The 24,413-nt window shown below is 40.7% G+C and overlaps 1 protein-coding gene across 3 annotated transcripts in view; it reads left to right on the forward strand.

Moving 5' to 3' along the window:
* The window catches only part of pvrl2l (PVR cell adhesion molecule related 2 like), a 325,857-nt gene that overhangs the window by 159,870 nt on the left and 141,574 nt on the right, over positions 1–24,413 (forward strand). The window contains exon 7 of one of the 3 annotated variants that reach the window (XM_085445879.1): positions 18,774–22,935. The exons of the other annotated variants lie outside the window; for them this stretch is intronic. Coding sequence (XP_085302005.1) covers positions 18,774–19,405 — 632 coding nt within the window. The 3' untranslated portion in view covers positions 19,406–22,935. Of the gene's footprint in view, positions 1–18,773; positions 22,936–24,413 lie in introns of those variants that run through there. 3 annotated transcript variants of the gene reach the window in all.

Below are 24,413 nucleotides of genomic sequence, written 5' to 3' on the forward strand. Positions count from 1 at the left end.
TGTCTCAGAGCAGGATGACCTTCCAGACAACAGATTACCACCACCAGTGTGGGGCCTCCAAGAAACAGAGACTGTGAAACTGTGAATTTCCACTGCTACATATTTGTTGTCTATGACTAGAGCTTTTTGTGTGACTGACCCAAGGCGATCAGTGGAAAAGGTTACTGTGAAGTTTGTAATAATTGAACACTGGTGTAAAATCGTCGTATCTCCTGTTCGTAGAGTTTCGGCGCTCAATGGCAGACTTTTGTAGAGCCACAATGACCTTAGGACTCAAAGGAGGCTATCCCATGAAACGTATTGGTGTAATTTGTCGTTTTAACTTTTTCAGAAAGATGTTGGGCTAACAGCATTCTTCTAATGTTTTTTAAAAAATTATATTATAACACAGTTATACTCCATTTGTTCTCTGGGGGCCAATCAAGTTTCACTTTGACAACTTGACCATTTTCTGCCTCACTAAGTAGGGATGGGAATGATCAGAATTTAATGATTCCAATTCCATCATCAATATCACATATCAATTTTATTCCTTATCGATTCTCTCTGGCTCCGCTTTGAGAGTCACCACCATCGCTAAGCAGTATATCAAAGACATTAGACATTAGATTGCTTTAGTGTTTCTATGTAAAATGACCAAAACACATCATCTCATAATTACCAGTTATAACAATATAAACCTATAGGCTACAGTCCAACACCAAGAAAATGTCCATATGTCCATATCCACGCTTTACACTGTGCTATTATTTTCATCCTCTGGCACATTAACTGAAATCAGCTGATTTTAGCGCAAGTGCAAGTAGAGATTAACAATTGGTTCTCGATTCCCATCCCTGTCACTAAGTTTCCAGTTAATGTTCAGCTGTAACCAAAGCCATTCCCAATGACATGCAGTAGCAGCTATTAAACAGAGTGAAATAAGGTATTTGCCTCTTAGGTTTAGTGTCAGTTCTTGTGTCAAACTAATATAGTTTGGCAATTTTTTATGAATTTCATAAGATAAGGGAAATGCATTTAATTTATTTAGATTCAGTCATTGAGGACTAACCCTTATTTTCACTGAATTTTCACTAAAATATTTTTCTTTGTTCATTAACCGGCCCCTGACCTGCTGTAATGCTTAGAAAATGGCCCCTGGCAACACAGGTTTAGCATCCCTGAGTATTGTGAAGAATGCCAAGTAAAACTGAAGCACAGAGTATTCGACAGCAGCCTGTAGTAAATGCTGCATAACAGACCTTACATTCAGTTTAATATATAATCAGTTGGTGCCAAAGCAACTAATAAACTTTAACGTAGTGTGGCTAAAAAGCATTTTGTATTTTGAGCTCTACATAAAGTGACAGTCATAACAGAAGAAACAGAAAAGGGGAAAATTGTGAGCAAGCAAGTAAATCACAACACATAAGTGAGCAATTATCTGCTCTGTCTCTTGCAGTTATCGAATATTATATGTGTATATATAATGTGGAGACTAATTACGCCTCTCCAATGCAATGCAGAGGCTGCTCTTGCTCAGTAGGATGTTTATACAACTGTGTGGGAGTAGACTTTCTGACATGCTGGCAATTAAAATGTTTATTATTATTCTTTGGAGGCAGTGTGCTCTTTAAATGCAAAGGTTTGGTATAATTTCATTAAAGTAAAAAAACTTACTCTACTACTATGAAAAGTGGAGATGCACCATCCAAGTTAGAGCAGAGTGGAAGCCAAGAATCAAGCATTAAGATCTCATTGCAGCGTAATAACTCTCTGTGTCTGTAATTCATTTAACATAATGTAAGTATAGCACAGTGCCTCTTGTTCCTCTCTATGTAGTGCAAGACAACAGCATTGGAATGATAATAGATGTGTTTTTGAAGCAGGAGGGTAGGTAGAGACATGAGGGCTTTTAACCAAAAGGTCAAAAGTTTAGTCCCAACATCAGCCTGTGAGCATGTGCCAGCAGCTGCATGGCCTTTCCAAGGTACTGCATCTCCACTCCCTCAGTGTGTCTGTAGACACTGGTTAGAACTAAAATGTCAAACATATCCATGTAAACTCCAATGCTGAATTACAGGCAGAACATCAGAAATGAAACTCTAGTATATTACATGGGAAATGTAGCAAAAAAGCATTTAAAACAAGGTCTCTGGTCCAAAGAGTTTACCATTCAGTAAAACTATAATTAACAAAAGTGGGTAGAGTGATATTTAGGAAAATTCTTGTTCTGTGTTGTAGGTACAAAAATGACACCTAATTAGGATTAGGCCTGTAATTAGCTTAAAATACTAACATGGAGCATAATGGCTGTAAATTTGTGAGAGTGGCTGTGTGGTACAGGAACAAATTAGCAGAATTAACAGAGGGATTAGGCCTTTGATTAACTGAAAATGAACCAAAATAGGGTTCAAAAGGTGAAAACACAGAAACGGAGAGGATGCTGGTGCCACAGACTAAAAAGTGTTGTTATTCCAAGTCTCACTGCTAGATTATTTTCTGGGAAGCAAGCCAAGAATTTTGTGTTACACTCTTAGCTGTCTGCGGTCCTGTTTTTTGTCCTTCAAGACAGTGACAAAGAATAAAACTGAGATGCCACATTTTTCAACAACAGAGGTTTTTTGGCGGTTCTTTTCACAGACGCAGCAGCATCGCTTCCTACAGGTGGTGTTTGTGTTTTGTTCCCTGGAACAGGCAGGAGTCAGACGAAAGCCACCGCCAGCTGAGATTAAGCAAGCGTCGAGTTGTGAATAAGAAAAACTGTTTAAAATTGTCTGGAATTATTCTTCCATTTCTGTGCTCCTGTGATGTAACTCTTTAACATTTGTTGCAGATAAAAAAGCTTTCCCACTGTGTTGTTTAAAAGTTTTTTTTCCCATTTTTTAAAATTCTACTTAATTGATATTACATGACCCTGTTGGCCAGTTTTGAAGCGTGTGATATGTCGACGAGACTTTCTCAGGATTACAGTATTTCATTCTTAGCTTTGAAGTGACCAGTGTGTGGACTTGGCTAGCTGAAATGTTAATGTTGTTCTTTAAAGGAGCCACTTGTGGTTAAATTCCAGTCAAGAACCTTCTCTTAATTGAATTCCAATCAGCTAATCTCCATCTCGACTTTGAAATAGATCCATCTGATCGAAACGGGTACATTATTGATATGAGTCAGAGTTGGAAAAGAAGCCGAGGGGCCGAAGGGGTTGAGTGTTGTGTGGTATGTGGTTTAAATATTTTAAAATGGGGTATTCGTTTTTTTACCTGAATATTTCACGCTTGGGGCCCGCGTGGGTTGATGCAGTCAAGACTTTCCCTTTTACTACAGCAGTCAAAAGAGAAGGGTGAGCTCATTGAGAGAGCTGAGCCAAGCCAGGCACTGCTGGTTTCAATCAGGGAGAGGCAGCATGTGGGTGACCCTTGAATGCACAAACGAGCACACGCTTACACATGCTCATGATGCACTGTATCCACCTCCCCTGGGCTTTTATCCCATTTCTTCGTGTCTCGCTTTTCAGTGTTTGTGGGTTTCTGAATCTCGCGTCCAAATCCAAACTTCTTCAGCTGTCTGGCTCCAGGCAAAATTACATGTAATAGTTGACTAAATACATTTCAAATAATGTATACAGCACATCATGAATATCACCCATAGCCTGTGTGCTCTATATACACCGCTGTGGATTTTTGTGGTACAAATCACCATCCTGCGATTTAAATGCACAAGCCCACAGTGTACTTATGTTTCGTATCTGCTTCGGCACACACGTTTATTTTGTTTTATTTTGTTATATGCACATTTGCTGTTGCACAGGCTCATTCTTCACTGGACTCAGGGTCAGATGTTACCTGCAACTGAAGCTTGGTGAGGGAGCAGTTCATGATTACCTCTGTGCTTCTGCGGCTGCTTTCTATTTCAATGTTAAAGACCCTGGGCCACAACTCAGCCACTCTCTTAGCTTTGTTTTTTTTTTTTTTTTTTTTTTTCCATTTTTTAATGCAGTTCATTCCTGCACACAGGTGCCGATAGTCACAAGAATACACACACGTGCACAGACACTTACATAAGCAGATAGAGCGCATGCACATACACACACTAACAAACTCCATCGAGACAAACACAAGCATGCACAGACACACAAATACTTGCAGAAGATCCAATTTGTGTTGAGGGCTTAGTCACTTTTCTCATTTCTCTCAGCGTTGCAACTGTGGGCTATTCCCTTCTGGCATGACGCATCCAAAAAGCTCAATAAACCGCCCATCTCGCTCTCCTCGTGTGTATGTGTGTGTTTATTTTTGTGTGTTTGTAATAATGAGCCAGACAGACTGGGTAGTGTCTAATCCTGCAGACCAGCTCACTGTCTTTCAATTAGCTAGCAGGGCTTGTTCAAGGCCAGGCTGGGTCAGACGGCTATCACAAACTGAAGCTAATCCACTATGAACTGATCAATGCAGAGAGAGGGAGAAGGTGTGGGAGGTTAACAGGGAGCGAGAGAAGGAGGGGTGTAAGGTTAGACGATTTGCATATAGACCTCTAGGCAGGTAAATGAAGGCAGGAAAGAGGAAATGAAGGGAAAACTGACTAGAGAAAATGAAGAGGGCAGGAGAGGATTGAAAAAGCTCAGTAAGTGCTGCATACGGACAATGGTCATCAGGCCAGAACTTAGTACTCAGCATCAAAAATTGATTCTTCATCCTCCTGCATAGCTTGCTACCTGTCTGATTGTATTCATGATCAATTGTAGCAAAATAATAGCCACAAAAATGGCAGCCATAGTAGAGTTGTACCTTGGGCGCTGTGACATTTTAACAATTGTATTTCTTAAAGCATTGAACATCCATGAATATATCTTGATGTCTGCTCTCACAACGAGATATACCATAGTCGTTAATCAGGTCTGCAGTGCAGGATAATATTGCTGTCTTGGTGTGTACATTTAAGTTTAGCGCCCCTGATCATATTCATGGACAGAGGTGGACAGGGAGAGCTGGATCTATCTGAACTGAGCAAAAGTATGCAAGCACACACTGGTTTCCTTTCCCCTCGTTCACCTTTGCTATTTCTCTCTGCTCTCTTGGGCCCCTTTAAAGCCCCCCCCGCCTCCTCCCTCACTCACCCTTGTCTTTCACTCTCCTCTCTTCCGTGGTCCAGATTTGCTTAGAAATGAGTCACCCAACCACAAATCGCCCCATTTAAGAGGGAGGGAGCAGTGGAGGAGTGGTGGGTGAATTGAGTGCGAGTGGGTGAGAGGGATTGAGAGAGAGAGAGAGGGAAGAGGGAGGCTGATGGCTGTTTTTCACTCAGCTGGTTTTGTTGATCAGTATCAGCAGCCAAGGTCTGGATGCAATCAGCTCCCTGCATTCAGCCAAGCAGAATGAGGCTAAAAATATATGTGACAGTGCACAACGCTGGCGCACACACACACACGGATACAGTATCCAAATGGCATACGCACAGAGTGGCAGCAGTGCAAGTTCAATACATAATGCAGCACAGGCAGGGTGTAGAGGTAAGAGGACTTACCGGGGTTTTGGATTATGACACATGAGACTGCCGGTGCTCACATGTGTGTGCGTCTTTGTGCATGTGTCCGTGTCTATTAGCCAGGCTGTGCGATGAATTAATGAAGCTACAGACATGTAGGTTTGAGACATCACACTAATTATGCCAGCAGTGCTGTAGCCTCGCCATCAATAATGTTCATTAAACTACTGAACCCACTCAGGTTGACAGCTCTGGGTACGAGTGTGTGGAGAGCGAGTGTGTACGTACTGTATGCGTGTAACTGAAAAAGACTTACGCACACAAGCAGTGAGTAAGCACCACACTTGGATGATGGATCACCGCAGATTTGCATTAAACGCTTCTTCATGTGGACACGGCTGGCAGACAAAGACATTTTTTTATCATCTCTTCGTGTCCAAAGTTTTAGGCGGACTCCATAATCAATAAAAAAAAAGAACTAAAACATCCCACTCATAGCTGTCTTTCATTTACATAATATGCAGAATTTTCATAGTCGGAGAGGTGATGTGATTCTTGACAAATAAATGCATTCACACCACACATGGGTGGAGCATTTAACTAAAACCGCTTTTTGTATGCTTTTGGCATATAAGTGAAAACAGTGTCATTAAAGCTCCAACAAAAAACCACTGAAAATAAGACTCACTGCCATGCTGCAAGACCATGTGGTTCAGTTTGTTAAAAGTATGTTCCAACTGCAGCACTTCATCCAAAATTCCAGGGTTGTAGTACATTTATTTTGATACCTAGTAGCAAGCAGTTTCTCATCTCTGTAAAGCTGAGTGTTAACAAATTGAACCCCTGGGAAGCTGCAGCCCTGACCAATACTCAGTTGTTGCTTCATGTGTCCTCTCAGTGAGGGCTATAAACACAAATGGTAGAGGCAGTGAAATCTTTCCTTTCTTTCCCAGCAATTCTCTAACATGACAGCATGTGAACTACCGAGAAGTGTCCGGTAAATGAGCTTGTTGAGAGTGTTGTGACTTTTATTTACAAGCTGTGGTTTTCTTGTAATCAGGGAGCAAGAAAATAAATGAACAGTATAAAAAAATGAAACAAAGCAAACAAACAAACCGGAGGTGCGATCACGTCCTTAGGCAGAACTCAAGAATCAAACTGCCTGTCTTTATATTACAGGGTTGTCTCTGTAATCACAGACCACCCTGCTGGCCCAGTGGGTTGTAAGTGCTCATTTTGCAAGCAGCAATCTGGGTTTGATTAAATCAGACTTACAATGCACACACGATTTCACTGCAGTCTTTTACCTATAATAAGATTTAAAGGCTAATTGTAGAGACAGTTACAGTGAACATGACATCTTACAAGGCATGCAGTGATCCGGAGGCTCTTGACACCTCTAAGGTCAAAGCACTCATCATACAGGAGACACATATTTCTAAGGCATACCTAATTATCTACTGCTTGAGGATGTCACACAACCCTGTATAGTCATGCAAGAGAAGGTAGAAAATGTTAAGATGTGCTGCCTGAGAAGACATTTCCATTACATCTTAGGATGTGTGTGTGGGGAGGGGGGGATCTCAGTGGGTTATCCCGGCCTTTTTGTCAGATGACACCTAAACCAGATGTAAAATGCATATTATAAATGTATATTATTTCCTGATGAATCCACATGAAGTGCAGTCTGAACATCAAGCTTGGCAAATGAAAACCAGTTGAAAGTAACCAGTTGAATGTTGAGCTTTCATTGTGCAGCACGGCCTTGTATATTATATTACAAGTACACTAGAAAGATTGAATTGGTTAAGAACCCAGTTCTTAAGCAGATTTAACCCATGGATGTTTCAAACTGAATTGACACTGTTGAAAAGCTTGAACTGACCTTCATTTTTAGAGACTGAAGTTCTTCAGATTCGTTAAGGATGCTTCACTGTGCTGCGTGTTGTCCGGGTCCAGTTGTAGTGAAATAACATGTTAGAGCCTTTTTCGATGCACAGCTAAAACTGCTAATGGCCTCAGTTTTTGGCACTGCAACATGCACCACAGGTGTTCAACTCAACTCACCCAAATGGTGTTAGTGGATGTACATATACTCGAAATCAATATCCAGTCCTGTTACCTCCATGCTGTTCCCTTACAATGTGTTTTTATGACTGCATTTTACAACTGTACAGTTAATCTGTGCTCAGTAAAATTGCTGGCTGGAGTTTATCCCCTCGGAGGCTTTACATTCCTGTGGTGTTGTGTCAGAGCTTGGTGTGTGTGTATGTGCGCAAATGTTAGCGTTTGTAAAAAGTTGAGGCGCTTTTGTTGTGTTCATACATGCTTGTGTGTTTCGCAGGAGCACACGCTTTCACCAAACGGGTGTGTACAGGGTGTAATTTTTGTGCACTTCAACTTCAGGCTAAGGGTGGTTATTAAGGTGAATGGAGCCAGGAGTGGGGGAAATGTGTGTGCTTTCGTGTGTAAGTGAGCCAGTTATTGAGTGTTTGTACGAGAGACTGTGTGCGCAGCAGCTGGATGCTAAATAAGCATTGAGCTCGAACAGGAAAGTGGGGAGGTACTTGGGAAACCTCGTGAAGTTCATAACCCCTGCAGGGGGCCGCAGAATGGGGAAAAATGTAATTAGACTGAATGCGTGTGCGTGTCTTTGTGTAGGAATGGGTGTGTTCATGCATGCAAGTTTAAATGTGGTTCTGTAGAAAAAGAAATGCAATACAATTTTCAAGGTGAAAGAAATAATTAACTTCGCCCATTTATTTCCACTTATACCCATCCTTCTATCTATTATCTGTCCAAGTGGTCGTTTATCGACACCCGCTACCTACACCCCCCGTCCCTGCCTTTTCCGCTCTCTCCCTCCCATCTGTTTGTGCTTTTTCGTTTTCATGCTATCTGTTTGCTCTGTGTCAGAAAGCATCCATTTGAAATCCTGAGAGTCTGAGGAGAGAGAGCACAGTGAGGCTCAATGGGCCAAGAAAAAAGCCAAAAACCACATACTTTAAAAAAGCACTGCCTCTCCTCTCCCCTCGCCGACCCCTCCCTATGTCTCTTTTTTTGTAGTTTACAAGTTGTTTTTTTTTTTCTTGTCTTTGCCCAATCTCTGATTATTTCCTCGCTGATGAAAAGTGAGGGGAGAGAGAGAGGCAGAGATGAAAAGCACCAGCTAGAATCCATGATGAAGAGACAGAATCGAAGATGATTTAGGAAGGAAATTTCCTCCCTCACTACAGCATCAAGGGGTTGCATGAGAAAATGATTGAGATCGTCATGGAAACACCGGTAGTTGGATTTGTGTAAGACTTTGGTTGCAGGGCAAAAGAAATATGTGCGCACACAGGCATGTGTGCGTACAGGACCTGTCTGTGTGTGTATGCGTGAAGCTCGGGAATAATATGAGGGTAATTGAATAGATAGTGTAGCTCTGTGTCGTTATGTGCGTCTGCATCTGTGCAAGTCTGTGTCATCAATGGTAATTAAGCAAAGTCTGTGTGTGCGTGTGTGGTGTAGTGTGGTGTGCAACCACTGCAGCTGAGTTCAAGATATGACACAGAAACACACTGAAGGCTTTTAGTATCTCATTGCTAATAGCTGCTGGTGGGGGTTGTGCATTTGTGAATGTGTATGTGTGTGCTACTGTCTCTATGTATGAGTGATTGGGACAGAAATGAAGAGCATTAATCGCTGACAGAGTATACATATGTGTATGTGTGTGACTGATGGTGTTTGGATGTATCGGTGTGTTTGTGTACAGTGGGTGGACGATAAAAGACAACCTGGATGTTTTTCATTAAACTTCAATGATTGGCGCACAAACTGTGACATAAAAGCGAACTCAAAGCCCCATTAAACATGGCACTACTACACAGCAAAATCTCCAGTGTTAAATTAACACTGGAGAGTGTCTATATGGGTCCACACCTCTGAGTGTTAAATTAACACTTTTGACAGTGTTATATGTTTAAAAGTAACCTAGTCAGTTTTGAAGATTAACAATGGCTAACACTGAGCAGTGCTGATTTTCTAACACTGGAATATTTCTAACATTTTGAGTTATTTTCCAGTGTTAGAAAATCAGCACTGCTCAGTGTTAGCCATTGTTAATCTTCAAAACTGACTAGGTTACTTTTAAACATATAACACTGTCAAAAGTGTTAATTTAACACTCAGAGGTGTGGACCCATATAGACACTCTCCAGTGTTAATTTAACACTGGAGATTTTGCTGTGTACTTTCTTAATGTCATGTATTTCCCAGTGAGACACTAAAGGATTGTCCTTTTAAACTATAAAGAATTGTGTAACATTAAACTTGTGTACCTTTTAGCTTTGTCTGCAAAAGTAAAAGTATGCTTTGAGATTATTACGCAGTCACTGTAACAGTACTAATTAAGTTGGAGGTTGTTGTGATGACTCCGGTAACTTAAGGAGAAACCCTAAGAGCTTTAGTTAATAAATAATAATGTGTGGCCTTCAAAGACACTTAAACGCAGTTTAAAGTGTTTGAATTTAATGTTCAGTTAATTATTACACGCTACAATTACTAACTTCAGGGAACCACTTATTATTTTCTGAATGTGTTATTAATTCTAGTGCACAAACTACTCTTCGTGGACCCAGGTTAAACTCTAATTTATTCCTGACACAATTTGTGCTCCATACAAATCAGATAATATTAAAGAGAATAGTTTGAAATTTAGGGGATTTTTTTATAGCACTCTCACTTCTGAGCATTAGCTGAGATGACTAGACAGCAAAGCGAAATTATATTTCATTATATTATCTTCTCTTGGCTATTGGCTCCCTGTAAAATACTAATAATTCAGTAATTGAATTTAAAATTCTTCTCCTCGTGTAGAGTCCTGAATGATCAGACACTATAATATCAAAAAGACCTCATAGTGTTATAGTATCCAGATAGGTTGCTTCTCTTAGACTGTAGGCTTATTTGTGGTTCCTAATTTCCAGAAGTACAATGGGAAGCAGAGCTTTCAGCTATCAGTCTCCTGTCGTGTGAAACCAACTCTCGATTTGGATTCAGGAGACGGACACCCTCTGCACTTTCCCTTGTGATAAAGCTTATAGTTAGGGCTGGATCAGGTGACCCTGAACTATCCCTTAGGTATGCTTCTGTAGGCTCAGGCTGCTTAGGGAGCAATCCTTTCTCCCTCACCTCTCTCCCACAGTTTGTGTTTTGCCCTTGATCTCTCTGTACTCCTCTTTTCTCCCCTCTCTCCCCTCACCCCGAACCAGTCACAACAGATGGCTGCCCCTCCTTGAGCCTGGATACGCTGGTGGTCTCATAAAGGGTCGTCTGATTGTTGGTGTTCTCTCTTTCATTTTGGGATCTTTACCTTACACTATAAAGCGTTTTCGAAATGACTGTTGCTGTGAATTAGCACTATACATCAGTAGATTTTAATATATCACAGGGATGCACTGCAAAACAAAACTCCAGTTTGAAAAAAAAAAATGTCTGTTGTGAGTCTGAATTTGAAGCGTGGTGTGCGAAATCAGTCAAGTCCTTCACTGATTCATTCAGAAAAGAAAGGTTGTTTGAAGCGGTTGCAGCTAGAGAAATTCAAATCCGCACTGTCAGATGAAGTTTTTTCTCGAAGGTGATGGTTTTTCAGGAAGTAACACAAGAGCACCCCAGAATAAATGGATAATTATGAGACAAAGTAATTACAGTGATACCGAAATGCTTAAGGAAATGACCAGAAGCGTGACGAGTCAGATGCCGTTTGCATAAACTAGGTCATTAGATAGATAGATAGATAGATAGATAGATAGATAGATAGATAGAACTTTATTAATCCCTCGGGTGGGTTCCTCTGGGAAATTCGATTTCCAAAAAGCACAGCACCGACAGAAGTTTCAGAGTTACAGAATATATACACATATATATATATATATGTATATATATATATATATATATATATATATATATATATATGTGTATATATATATATATATATATATATATATATATATATATATATATATATATATATATATATATATATGTATATATATATATGTATATATATATATATATATATATATATATATATATATATATGTATTGTGCTGTAGTGTGTGTTTATGGGCACTATATGTGCATGTTTATATGATTGTTTGTATAAAGCAGACAATAAGAGAGATAAAAAATACTTGGCTATGTTTTACCTGTGTAAACTTATACAAGCCTTCCAATTAAAGTGTAAAAACCTCGTAAATCAGGTTTGCGTATGTGCTACATAAACACCTATGTATAGTTTGCCGTAATCGTATTCATAAGAACTCAGTTGGTTTGCGTTGCCATCCATGAGTAACTGCTGATGAGAGTCAGCTAGATGCCATTGTTGATAAAAGTCCTTCATGCAGACCCTTGTGTGTCTCTTTAATCATGCTTAATTTTAACCAGTCGACTTGCCCAAATTTTACAATCAAATCCCAGGAGCAATCTTTAAAAGTTTCCCTTTGTCCTAGTCAGCAGTGTTTACCTTCAGCTTGCTGCGTCAGTGGTAAAGGTTACATTAAAAATCTCTTCCTACAGTACGTCTGTGATTTCCAGTCCGTGCTGCCTCTGGGCCTCATTATCCAAGCATGATAACATTTAGCGTCTCCCTCACCTCTTCCACCTCCGCTCACTACTGCCATGATTGTGAGCTTGTGCCTCCCAGACTGCTTATACATGAGTAAATCACAAGTAAACCGTGGGTTGTTTGTTCATGACTAATTTCATAAAGCACAACAAAACACGGTTTGAAGGTCACCTAGTTTCAATTAAAATAATTTATCGGTGACTTGGTTTAGAAACTGACTAAAACTCTTGTTTACAATTTCTTCTGGGAATAAAAATAAACCAAAGGTTAAGTGTGTTTAAAGCACAAGAAGGTTTTCATTAACTTATTATAAAGTGGAGCTTCCTGATGTTTGCCTTTGGGATGTGTTTTAATTTGGAAAAATAAAGTGACAACCAGACTGGCGATACCCACTCAGTGATTAGCACTGTTGCCCCACAGGAAGAGGGCTCTGAGGTTTTGGACCCAGCGTGGAGTTCTCTGCATTCTTGAACATTTTCCTCTGAGTGGACAGTTTCTTCCACCTTCCATCTTCTACGTTGATACTGCCTTTTTTAACATTCAGCTATTCAAGTAAAAGTTTAAAAAATGTTTTTAAAAAGAGGATATCGTGGGTAAACACAGAGGCCTTTTTGTTGCTAAAGATGGTCATTTGGTAGATCCTTCATCTTATCTGACTGCATTCAAATTGCTCCGGGAAAGCCGACGGTTAATGGGCGTGATGGTGTGTGAATGGGTCAGAGAGAAAGACACTGAAAAGTGTTTTGCAGTACTAAGCTAAGGCTAAGAGGCCCTATAAAAGTGTAGAACACTTACCACTTTTCACTTAGTAGCAGAGTGATGTTTCCATGTTTTATGCAGGCCTTCAGCGTAACCTTATAAACCACTAACTACAGTTTATTGGGTTGTTTGAAGTCATTTACATTTTTTTTGCCAAGATTTGTTTAACAAAGGTTAAAGATCGCCTTATTTATTCAGCAGGCACTTTATATATTCTGCATTATCTCTGATAAACTTGGAAGCAGTCTTGCAGAAAATGCTCCAGCTGAGCTCCGGAGAGCTGGTGAACTTTCCCTTAACATTGCAATTACTTGCATTTTTGGACCTTCTCAACCATCTAAAGTTTATATCACTTGGGTAGGAGTTACATTTTCTAGACATATACTGGTCTACAGATAAAATAATTACTGCAGTCATGTAAAAGATTTAGTTTTTCAAAGGATCTCTACGGTGGCCCTGAAAGGCCAAAACGGACTGCAACTTAAGAAAACACCAGCAATAAGAAAAATGCTGCAAAAGCACACAAAACACAACGGAAACAGGAAAAACGAAAATGGAAATAGGAAGAAGGAAAACAGAAACAGGAAAAAACAGATTTCCAAAAGCACCAACGGACCAGTTGCAGGAACCAAAATATGCTAAGAATTGCGCTGGGAGACACTTGAAAGAAGTGGAGGATCTATCGGTTTTGTGAGGAAAGAAAAGATGAGAGGTAAGTGTGTTAGCCTGACTATTAGCCAGAAAAACCGTCATCAGTATTATATGAATCATGAGATTAAAACACACTTACCTAGCATATTTTGGTTCCTGCAACCGGTCCGCCGGGTTATTGTCTCCCCAGAAACACTTCCCTTGTGCTTTTTGTTTTTTGTGTGCTTTTGGAGTGTTTTTCTTATTGCTGGTGTTTTCTTAAGTTGCAGTCCGTTTGGCCTCTCAGGGCCACCGTAGATCTCTGCAAAAACTAAATACACCCTTACTGATTCCTGATAGCAACCAAGTGCTGCTAATCAAATGCACATGATTAAAAGATCATCAGAAAGTGTGAGCAACTCTATGAGAGCAGAGGAACTCTGTTTGATTGTTTAAAGAATTCAGAAAAATAAAAAGCTGGTACTTCTGTATGTGGTCCTAATCTGGGTACCCATTTGACTTTTTGTAATCTGAATTTAGTCATATGTGAATTTCTTCAAATTCTTCATCAACTTGCATCAACATTTCCCACAATTCAGCAGGAATCACTTAGTGGAAAAAACTAAATGTCAGACAGATGCTCTGTCACTGACAATGGTTTTGCTCATTTTTGTTTTGCCTTTTTTGGGAGGCTGTTAGGGTTTTTGGGGTATATTCATGGATGCGCTTTTACATGTCCTTGACCAAAAGCTGCTTTTAATTAGAATCACTCCTTGCTGTGGAGCTTCAACAGTGATGGCCTCTGGCTCGTGCTGTATGAGTGGAGCCTTCAGTTCTGAGAATCAAAACAAGGAGAAAGGAAGGAGAGGTGTGGTGAAGGAGATTCATGAAAGGTTATTAAGTTTCTACTACTTTCATACGCCTTACACCATTTCCCCCCCTCCCTCTGTTTGTCTCTCTCGCTCAGCCCTTCTAACTCTTTCCACCTTGCCTCCTCACATCCTAAATCTTCTCATTTAGATTATCCCTACTGCAGTGAGTGTAACTGAGTAGCAATGGGTAGTTTTCATGGTTTTCTCTCTCTCTTTCCTTTACTCTCCCCCTTCCTTAATCTCCTCCATGTACATGACACTAATACAGAGACTGATATAAGCCCCCCTGCCTCTCTCTATGACATTTATCACTGTGCTTCTTAATGCAGGCAGGCTGCCTCTGTTGATGAGAAATAAGGATGACAAGCATGGCCTATTTTCTAGCTAACGGTCTTTGCTATTTTCCACTTTTTTGGGAGGAAATATGCTTGCAGAGAAGTGTTTACTAAAGCATCTCATAAGGCAGTTGACAAGAATTTGACAGTCATGTTGATCATACATCTGGCACGTTTTTTGTCAGAGCTGATGGGATCCATTAGTGTTTCAGATCATGCAAAATGATTTCAGACAGTGCCTGGAGAAACACTAAATCTGATAAATGAACATTAAAGATAAATACACTTCTACCATTTTTATAAGCCATTCACTATCCTGGTGTCTTTATGAAATCAAATGTACTTATCCTAGTGATTCACCTGTCACTTCTACCAATTTACCATGCTCTGTCCAGCATAAATGTGCTATGTTATAGCAACAAAAAGTTAAATCTGATAGTAAGTTAAAAAGTCCATGTATAAAACTTGTCCATCGAGGAATCAAAACTTGACTTTTTGAAGAAAAACGTACAGTATTGTGTCGAGATCCAGTCACATTAATCATCTGGTCGTTTCCTCTCCACCTCATAGTAATTTCAGGACTCATGTGTGGTAGGGATCTTCATGTCTAACTAAGCTAACATGAAGTCAGATTCACCGCAGCTGCAACCAGAGGTCCAAAATATGTCTAAAGGGATCTCTGTGCTTCCCACTTCACTTCCTCTATCACTAAACACATTCCTTATTACTTTGTCATCCCAAACACTTATCTTATCTTATCTGATGATCATTTCCTTGGTTAGTCAGTGAGTGATCCACTGCTTGCTCATCATGTGACAACAACCAAGACGGCAAAGGCCAAAATGACAAACTCACAGCTTGAAAATGGGAGTTTAAAAACCTGCATGGTGATTTTCATACAGGTCTGTGGGCCGCCCTTTGGTTCTGTCTGAAGATTAATCATCTCCTACAAGGTTTTTTAACACAGTCCATCCCATTTTTAAGTCAAACAAACCCTGTTTTTTCATTGCTTTGATTTAATGCTATGATTTTTTTTTGGTAAAACACTCGTGCAGTGAGCATAAGTTTATGCTTTTGTTTTACAATGTGCATTTGAGAAAGCCACAGAGAAATTTACAAAAGAATATATAAAAAATTGTAAAATGTATAATATATAATTATATATTAACCTCTAAAAAAAGAAATGTTGCTTGGCTTTCCCTGCCAAAAATTCCCCGTGGTTCACCGACAGCTGGTTTTAAGTGTGTTCATTAAGTTGAACCTGTTCCCCTACTCAAAATGACCTTTCAGACATTTAGTCCTTTTCATTAATCTGACAGCAAAATTATGTGTGTTGGCTTCATGTCTTAATGAGCTGTTCATTTTCTGTAAAAGCAGCCCCACATAGTAAAATTTACATATCGCTCTCTACATTTACACACGTCTGAACAAACACCGTGACTAGGGAATTGCTTATTTTACTGGAGAATGCCACTAACAAGCACAACAAGCAAATAATAGCACATTATCTCACCAAATAAAATTAAGGCATGGTCACGTGCATTGTGATGCATTTTCCCAGTTCCAAATCAAGAAGAGCGATCTCTGTCTTGCATACAAGGATCAGGGCAACTCATCTCTTCAGCGCACACATGCACAGGCTGAAGTGACAGCTTTCAAGAGAATTAAACATTCAAAAGTGTGGCTACACTTTACCAGAGTCGCTGCTGACAACGCTTAATAGCGAGTACAAGTGCTGAATGAAGTGCAAAACATCAACATGATTTATGTCCGAATGACAGAATGTCACCGCTTTAACAGATTGATGAAGCCAGCAGTTTTACATATCCTGTCTGAAAAGGGCAAAAAAGAACAAGACGACTGGCATCCGGCTGTCAAACAAGCAACAAAGTTCCCATCCGCGAGATCATTGCTGTTTAAATATCAGCCACCACCCCTTAGCTATGGACTTCGAGAGAAAATTGGAAAGATAATCACGCTGCTCCTGCATGTGACCTCAGACTTAATGAAAAATGAACATGCCAGCTCTAATGGGCCTTTGTAGGAGCATTGTTCTTTATAGCCTATACAGAATAATAGATTTTTAAGCACTTGATTAACAGAAGGACGGCAGCCACCAAAGACCTTCCACAAAAGGCCATTATTCAGCTGTCTCTCACTCAGGCACTTGATAAATGCCACTAATGCTTAAAATATAAATGGCACAATAAATATAAATAACACTTTGGCCCACATGTTGTGTTTCCATGCCAATCTGTAAGTTTGCAAAGAGAGAGGAAACTAGGACAGGGAAAGTTGGATTCATCATCCTTAATGCCTTCTGTCACTTCAATTGGATATTACCAGACACTGTCCCCTAATTTAGACATCATATCCTGTCCCTAGAGCCCCGCCTCATTTGCCCAACCCGTCTGTCTCACCCTGGCATAACCCTAATGCATCCCCATGTGAGACCAGAGCAAGTGTGTTTGAAATCAAACTGAGACCTCTCCTTTTATCTCCCTTCCCCTCTTGTCTGCTCTTCTCTGTCTCTCTCCCAAACACTCTTCCTAGTCCTTTTTCTCTCCTCTTGCTCAATTCCTCTCTGCTTTTATCTCCACTCTTTTTTCTCCTACACCATCAGAATGAACAATTTGTATGAATCACAGGCTCTCTATCCAGGCTCACTTATAGTGACACCCCCCCACTGGTTTTGTTAGCAGAACTCCTGCTCGCTAGCTCCATACACATCATTATTTGATGTCCAATGTGATTTCACTGAAAGAAAAAAGAACGTCACTGCCTCAGTGGCGCTGCCCTGGCATGTAACCCCACACAATGATCATTTCAGCCAACCTCAGATTGTTTGATTGGCATTCACTGCTGTGTTTGCCAGGAGTGCTGGCAGTACATTGCTGTTATTTGCATAAAGCAGGAAGGGGCTCAGATTCCCCTGCTGTTCCACGTTTCTCTGCCCTTGCTGCACCCCAAAGAAATATCTGAATGTGATTCGCAGACAAGAAATTATAAAAGAAAAGAGAATCATATTAGCTGGCCTTGTGCAGTTTTGCACTAATACTCAACACTTCTCCTTTCCTGGTTTGAGACTTTCTCTCTCTCCACTTTTTAGCCCAGCGTGAATCTTTCCGTACAAATCCTACCCATTTTTCTCTCTGTCATACTCCTACATAGAATCCTTTTAAACATGTCCTGGTAGGAGTCTTGCTCCACAGTGTGAACCTTTTACCTTCGTGTGCTGCTGATCAGTGAGATCTGGATTTGGTCCTGGGTTGACAGCGGGCGATCGCTCTCCCTGTGGTTTGACTAGCTGACCAATAAGGGAGGCAGACGAAGGACGCGGTTCAAGCAGAGGATGGGATGATAAGCAGGAAGGAAAGGAATAAGGAGGGGTTTTAATTGAGAGTAGGAAAGAAAGAGAGGGTAAATATAGAAGGGATTAAGCATTGTGGCACTTAACAGTAATGACTGTGCTCTTATTTAACCCTTTCCAAGTAACTCCTCTGCCTGTCTGTCCTGTGTATCTGTCTCTGTGTGTCTGTCTGTGTGACTCTGCTGGCTCTAAACCTCTAACCTGCGGCAAAGTCGGCACAATACTCGAAATAAACCGCTTTTTTTCTAAATCCTTCTCTCATTTTTGTTTCAATCTTCAACTGAAACGTGTGGAGAGGCAAACCTGGCTCACACCAACATGAAGTATAGAACCAAGGATCATCTCAGTAGTAAAGGCTTTGCCCCAGCTGGCAAAGGGGGGAAGGGCAGCAAAAACTGAAGTGCCAGCAGCTGGACTGAAATGCATATAGAGCAAAATGTCTGAAAAATGCAGCACAACAAGCCTCTGGGAGAGAATGAATGAGTGCCATTCAGCCTGATCCCAGCAATGACTGACTGCACCCTCACCAAGGGATTACACTGAGAAGAACATTACCACACACTTGTAAGAGGATTGTAACACACGTAGAAGAAGACACTACTCCTATCACTACAGCACACTCACAATAAGAGAAGAACTGTCAATACCTCCTCCAAAACAGCCGTCATTTCCTTCATTTTTCTTTTCCTCCACCCATTTTTCCATCCCTCCTTCCAACCCCTTCATCCCCTCTGCAGAAGCCTTGGAGGATCCATCCAGTGCCGGTGTAGTGGCAGGCGCAGTGATCGGCTCCCTTCTGGCTCTGCTATTGGTTGTTGCGCTCATTGCCGTCCTCCTGACCCGTAGCCGCCGGCAGCAGAGGCGCGGGTACCCCAGCAGTGGGGACTCCATTGCAACAGGCAGCGGTGGAAGCAATGGCGGAGACTATGGCAACAAAGCCCGTCTGCTCTTCAGCAACTCCGGTAACAACAGCAGCAAGAATGGGACTGGCACAAACAACAACGGGCCCATCTACACGTATCGGGAGGGCTGCGATGCCACGGGAACTCTAACAGAAAAGGCCAACGACTACCACCATCATCATCTCCACCACGCCTCAACCGGCAACGCTCCTACTGCCCATGACATCCTTCTTAGCAGTGAGATGGATGAAGCTGAGAGGAGGAAGTTTGACCTCGATGACAGCATGGAGGAAGAAGAGGAGCGATACGACAGATTTGGAGGAGCGGGCGGAGGCGGAAACATTCTGCCTCCAGCCTATCACGTCCACCGAGGCCACGCTGGCGAAGAAATGGATGTGTACCTGGACGACGACATGGAGTCTCAGAGAGACGGCTCTGTTATTTCCCGGACTGCCATTTACGTCTGAGGAAGAAGGGGACGGATGGAAATGGCAAAGGCTGAAGATAAGGAAAGGAGATATAGTGGAGGAAGTGGTGCATCCGAGCCAGCCCCTTTCACCTCTAAACAAATCAGCATCACCTCCATTAGCTAGACACCTGCCTGCTTATCATTCAACCTGATTAAAGATCTGCCATCAGTTATATCCTCTCAGCCTGACAGTGACCGTATACTTTGATAAAAGGTGGATTTAGCGAAAAATAATAAAAGGTTGTTGTTAGGCTGATAAAGGAAGACTTGCAGTGGAAATAGTGCACTGTGGCTGAATATGTGACTGTGTTTAACTGTGCCATGGAGAAGATTGGATTCAGTGTCACGGGAATAAAAAAATACTGCCAAGAGCAAAAAAAGCTACAGTAACTCTGACGCAATGCTGCTTATTGCTACGTTCTTGTTTCTTCAGCTTTGCTGTGTGATTATGTGCTGAGTGACTAAACTGTTTGTATTTTATACCTTACCAGAAAATGTAATCAGCAAAATCTGAAGCACCATAATCACTTAAGAAAAAATCACCACTATCCAAAACTCGCCTTTCTGCTTCAAAAGAAAATAAAAATCGTCATCACGTTGAACTCTGTGTTAAACTGTCCGAAAGGCTTCTGTGGATCTTGCTGACGCGATGGAGATGCCAGCTCTTCTGACTTCACTCGAGGCATTTCGAAACTTGAAAAGGCCAAACTTGTTTCTGTTAATCCCAGAGACGACTTTGTTTGGGCTTACTGTGACTCCGGGTTCCCGCTGCACCCCGCGACACCACATGGTTTCCTGATGGGTGCCGCTGAAGCGAGAGCCACCAAACTGAGTAACATAACAGACTTAACAGTATGTGCTAATGTGTGGCTGGCTGTGGTGTTAATGATGTGCATCATCTATATATTGGGCGCCGTTTCACGATAGCACAGTTGTTGTTATTGTTGTTGTTGTTGTTCTAGTTGTTGTTGTTACTGTTGTGTAATGGTGTTGATCTCGCTAAGGAAAAGATGCACCGACACACTCGGGGGTTTCACACAGTTCCACATTGGATCGGTAATGACTCATTTAATGAATTTAAAAAAGATTATTTGTTTCCGACTCAACTTTTTCCCTTTCCAGTTTAGTTTTCTCCGTGTTATCGCCATCTTTATTTCCCCCCTTTTCTATCCACGCCATCTCGTTCTGTTCCACATGAATTCTAAGCTATTTGTATATTGTCCTTTCACTCTGTCCCACACACATTACATCTCTCCCTCTCATTCTGGGCTTTCTTTATTTACATAATGGGCGGCTTAGACTGCCGCAATGACTGTGTGCAGGGAGAAGGGGATAACTTGTATTTATATTCCTATCTGGGTCGCATTCAATAAGGCAAAATATTCACCAGCTTTGTTGGGGGCTGCTGTATTTCATGTATTCATTTTCCATGTCCCGCCGAATGTTCTTACGCCATGTAGCGGATTATTCCGTGTTCGGAGCTCTGATTGGACAGAAAGACACAGTCCAAGATATATTTCAAGAGAGGATGTGAAAACATTCAAAATTAAATCCTAAACTCTTAAGCCTTTGTTTCTTGTCCACTGCAGAAGTACAGGTAGTGGTACATGTCTGGTTAAAATAAGTGACCCATCTGTTGACGGGGCGCAGACGTTTCACTTTTCCGGAAGATAATAGTGCCGGGGAATTTCTTGAACGTGCAAATATGCATTGGAAAAGGTTACATATTTTCATGATTTTTGTTTGACTTTGTTTTATTAAGGTACTTCTCTGAACTGTTGGTAGAATGGATTTTTTCCAACACATTTGTTAAGACATAACAAGAATTGGAAACTGACACTGAGCTCATATATTGTTGGAACATTTTTGCCTTATTGATTCAAAGGTTTTTCCTGCTCATATTTTTATTGTTAGACATCCAAATGGTCTTTTGTGTGTATGTGTGTGTTTTTTTTAATTAAGTCTTGAATCACTTGTCTTTATTATGCCAAACTGCTTGCGATGGCACAATTGGAAGATCTGGGCAGGGAAATCTTACAGCTCAGACAGACGTCTTTTGAGATGCAACGACAGCCAACAAGGACACAGTTAAAGCGTAATAGAGGAGTGGTGCCTAGATGCTTCAGCAGCTGAACTGAGCACATCTTCTGCTTTTCAAGCTCCCTATGCTACATCACAAACACGCACTGGATTACTATAGATGTGCTGTGTTTGATTCGGGTGGTGTTTGTTTTGCAGCTGAGAGTACAGTCAGTAAATCCAGAAATGAAAAACAGTTTGGTATTAACAGTCATTTACACTATAGAGTATTTTAGAAATATTTATGAAAAAAGGGAATCTTTAAGGAATGTGATTATAGTTAATCACGGAGCAGTCAGTACATTTAGAGCGGGGACCGTTTATAGAAAGTTATTTTTCAAATTTACATTGTAAATCTATCGTATTTCATTATGATTATTTTTTATGTCTAAGTGCTTTGTAAGAGTATTTTGTCATGAATAACGAAGACATTATTGCCCAACATGGAATATCTGTGGGTTGTAGATCTGAACATGGACTTGTTTGTGAAATGAAAGCAGAGATATTTAAAAGTCAAAACCTTATTGATTTTTTTTGGTGTGTGTGTGTGTGCGTGTGTTTTTAAGAAGACTGTATCAGCTCTACTCCCACCCAAGTCCTGAGCAGGTCCCTTGTTGTTGATTGTTGTTGAACATTATGCGCTGTGCAATCTGTTGTTCTGTAATTGAGACAGTCCTATCTGCTATGTTACAAAGCATTTCAGTGCAGACATTTCATGAAGCCTCACAGTGTGTTTTGACAAGTTGCCAATTAATCTCAGAAGCAGCCATGGTGTTCTTTTGGTTGTCACATGTACTACATGTAGTAGGACTTGTTTATTGTATCCCTGGAGAGAAGTTTGGGTTTAAGTATTTAAGTGTATTTTCTACTCCGTCGGGTGCATGCATGCTCCAAGGTCCTTACTTTTAAACTCTGGAACTCCAAAATATGAAAAAGTCATTTTCTGATTGTCATGCTTCAGATACACTGTATCGTCTAATGTATCTTATTCAGTACTAAGAGATATTTTTTTAATGCATTTCTGTATTTTCCAAGTGAAAATAAGCCCCTCCTTTTTTACTGTATAATGTGTTAATGATTTTCACCCTGAAAATGAAACTTTTTTGGAGGCACTCGCTTTCATGCCCCTCCAGCATATTTACCCTCAATTTGGCCAATGCATGCCTCGACGCATCTTTTCTCTTAGGGGTTCTCACAGCGCCATAATTTTAAACAGTTGACTGTGATCACAACTTTGCGCCTAATTAGTCCCGGAGTCTTGTACCATGGATGCACCCTTAGTGAGAAAACTCATCATCATTCATAACTTTTGTTTTTGCACAACCCATTTTCAATAAAAGAAAATCTTTCTGAGATAATTCCCTGTGGAAAAACTGGTAATTAATTAAGCAGAGCTGTCTTATTAGACTATAAATATCAGACTCTCACAACTCTTTTAGGGTTTTCTTAGAACTCAGCACATTTCACAGCACAATGTAGTGCAGTGCACCTGCTCTGGATATTTAGCCTCTTTAACAGACGGGCCACAGGACCCACAGGTTTTGCGATTTTAAGGAGCAGTACGCTCTATGTGTTACAACAGTGTCCTTTAAGTTCATACTTTTGCACATTGTTACATCTGCTTACACAGCATGTAATGCTTTTGCTTGCCATGCAGCACAATGCCCCATTTAAAGCTGGCATTAATGTGGGATTTGTATCTGGATAATGGCTTTCAATCCACAGACCTCTGGATTTAGACCTTTTATTTAAACATATTCTAACAGTTTTGATTCTAACTGCATTTGCATGCAAAGAAGTGAGGAAAATGTGACTAAAATGACACTTTTGTAAACTGTTACTGAACAAGGGACATTGTGCATTAGAAAGACATTTAATTATACAGTAATCACTTTTTGTGCAGACTTATTAACCAAACCTAAGCTTGCAGGAAGAGGCAAGATTACATCCTTAGGTAACATGCTTAATTACTTTCCTCAACTCCTCTCTTCATACCTTAGCCACCTTAGATGCAAGCAAAGAAGACAAGGAAGAGACCAGAGGAGAGACGAGTTGAGGCATTTGGCATATATTGAAACTGGACAAACTAGCTTCATTTTAAAGGTTTATATCAGTTAAATAAGACAACTTACAAAAACAAAAGAAACATGGTTTGTGTTTTCCAGCTCCATGTTGCACCTGTTTTTATACATCACAGTTAAAAAGACTTTCACAAAAGATACACCCGTGCATCTTATCTGGCATCTTCTCCTGTAAGCCTTCTCACTTCTTAAGATTCATTTCTGGAACCTGCACAATACACAGGCAGGGGGAAAAAAGGCAGGCGAACAGGAACAAAATGAAGAAATGAGAAAAGACCATTGCATTTTCACCTGGAAGATTTGCAATCGCAGTTCAAGTCAGACAACCTCCAAAAATGTCAGTTCTAATAATGCATTCTGTTTGATTTCGCACCTTCCAATACTAGGTGCTTTTCCATCATCCAGATACACATCAAAATTTTATACAGGATGCAAAAAGTTTTGTAGCGTCCCTCAAGAACATCTGCTTATAGAAACTTAACAAGAAGAAGAAAAAAAATCACACATCGAAATTCTGTTTTCAGATTTACTGTATATGATTTAAAAATATGCTAATATGACTTTTTTATATTAAGTGAATCGGACTACTCTTGGCCTTTCCAGTGAGTTGGAAATGGGGCCATACTTGTTACAAATGTCCTCTTCTGAGCTTTTGTTTGCCACCCTGACTCACATGGTGCGTGCTCTGGGAGGTTGTGGTCCTGAATGCAACCCCTGTAAAGTCTCGTCCTTGCTGCTGTGTGTGCGACACACAAGCTAAGCAAAGCACACTGTAACAGGTCACTTGGCTCTGTCGGAGGGAAAGAGACTGGAACGAAGGGAGGGGAGGATCGAGAATGAGGGTGG

Source organism: Copadichromis virginalis, linkage group LG22 (assembly GCF_057382275.1).
Source record: "Copadichromis virginalis isolate Kocher_CV1m ecotype Utaka linkage group LG22, C_Virginalis_male_GT1.1, whole genome shotgun sequence".
Taxonomy (NCBI): Eukaryota; Metazoa; Chordata; class Actinopteri; order Cichliformes; family Cichlidae; genus Copadichromis; species Copadichromis virginalis.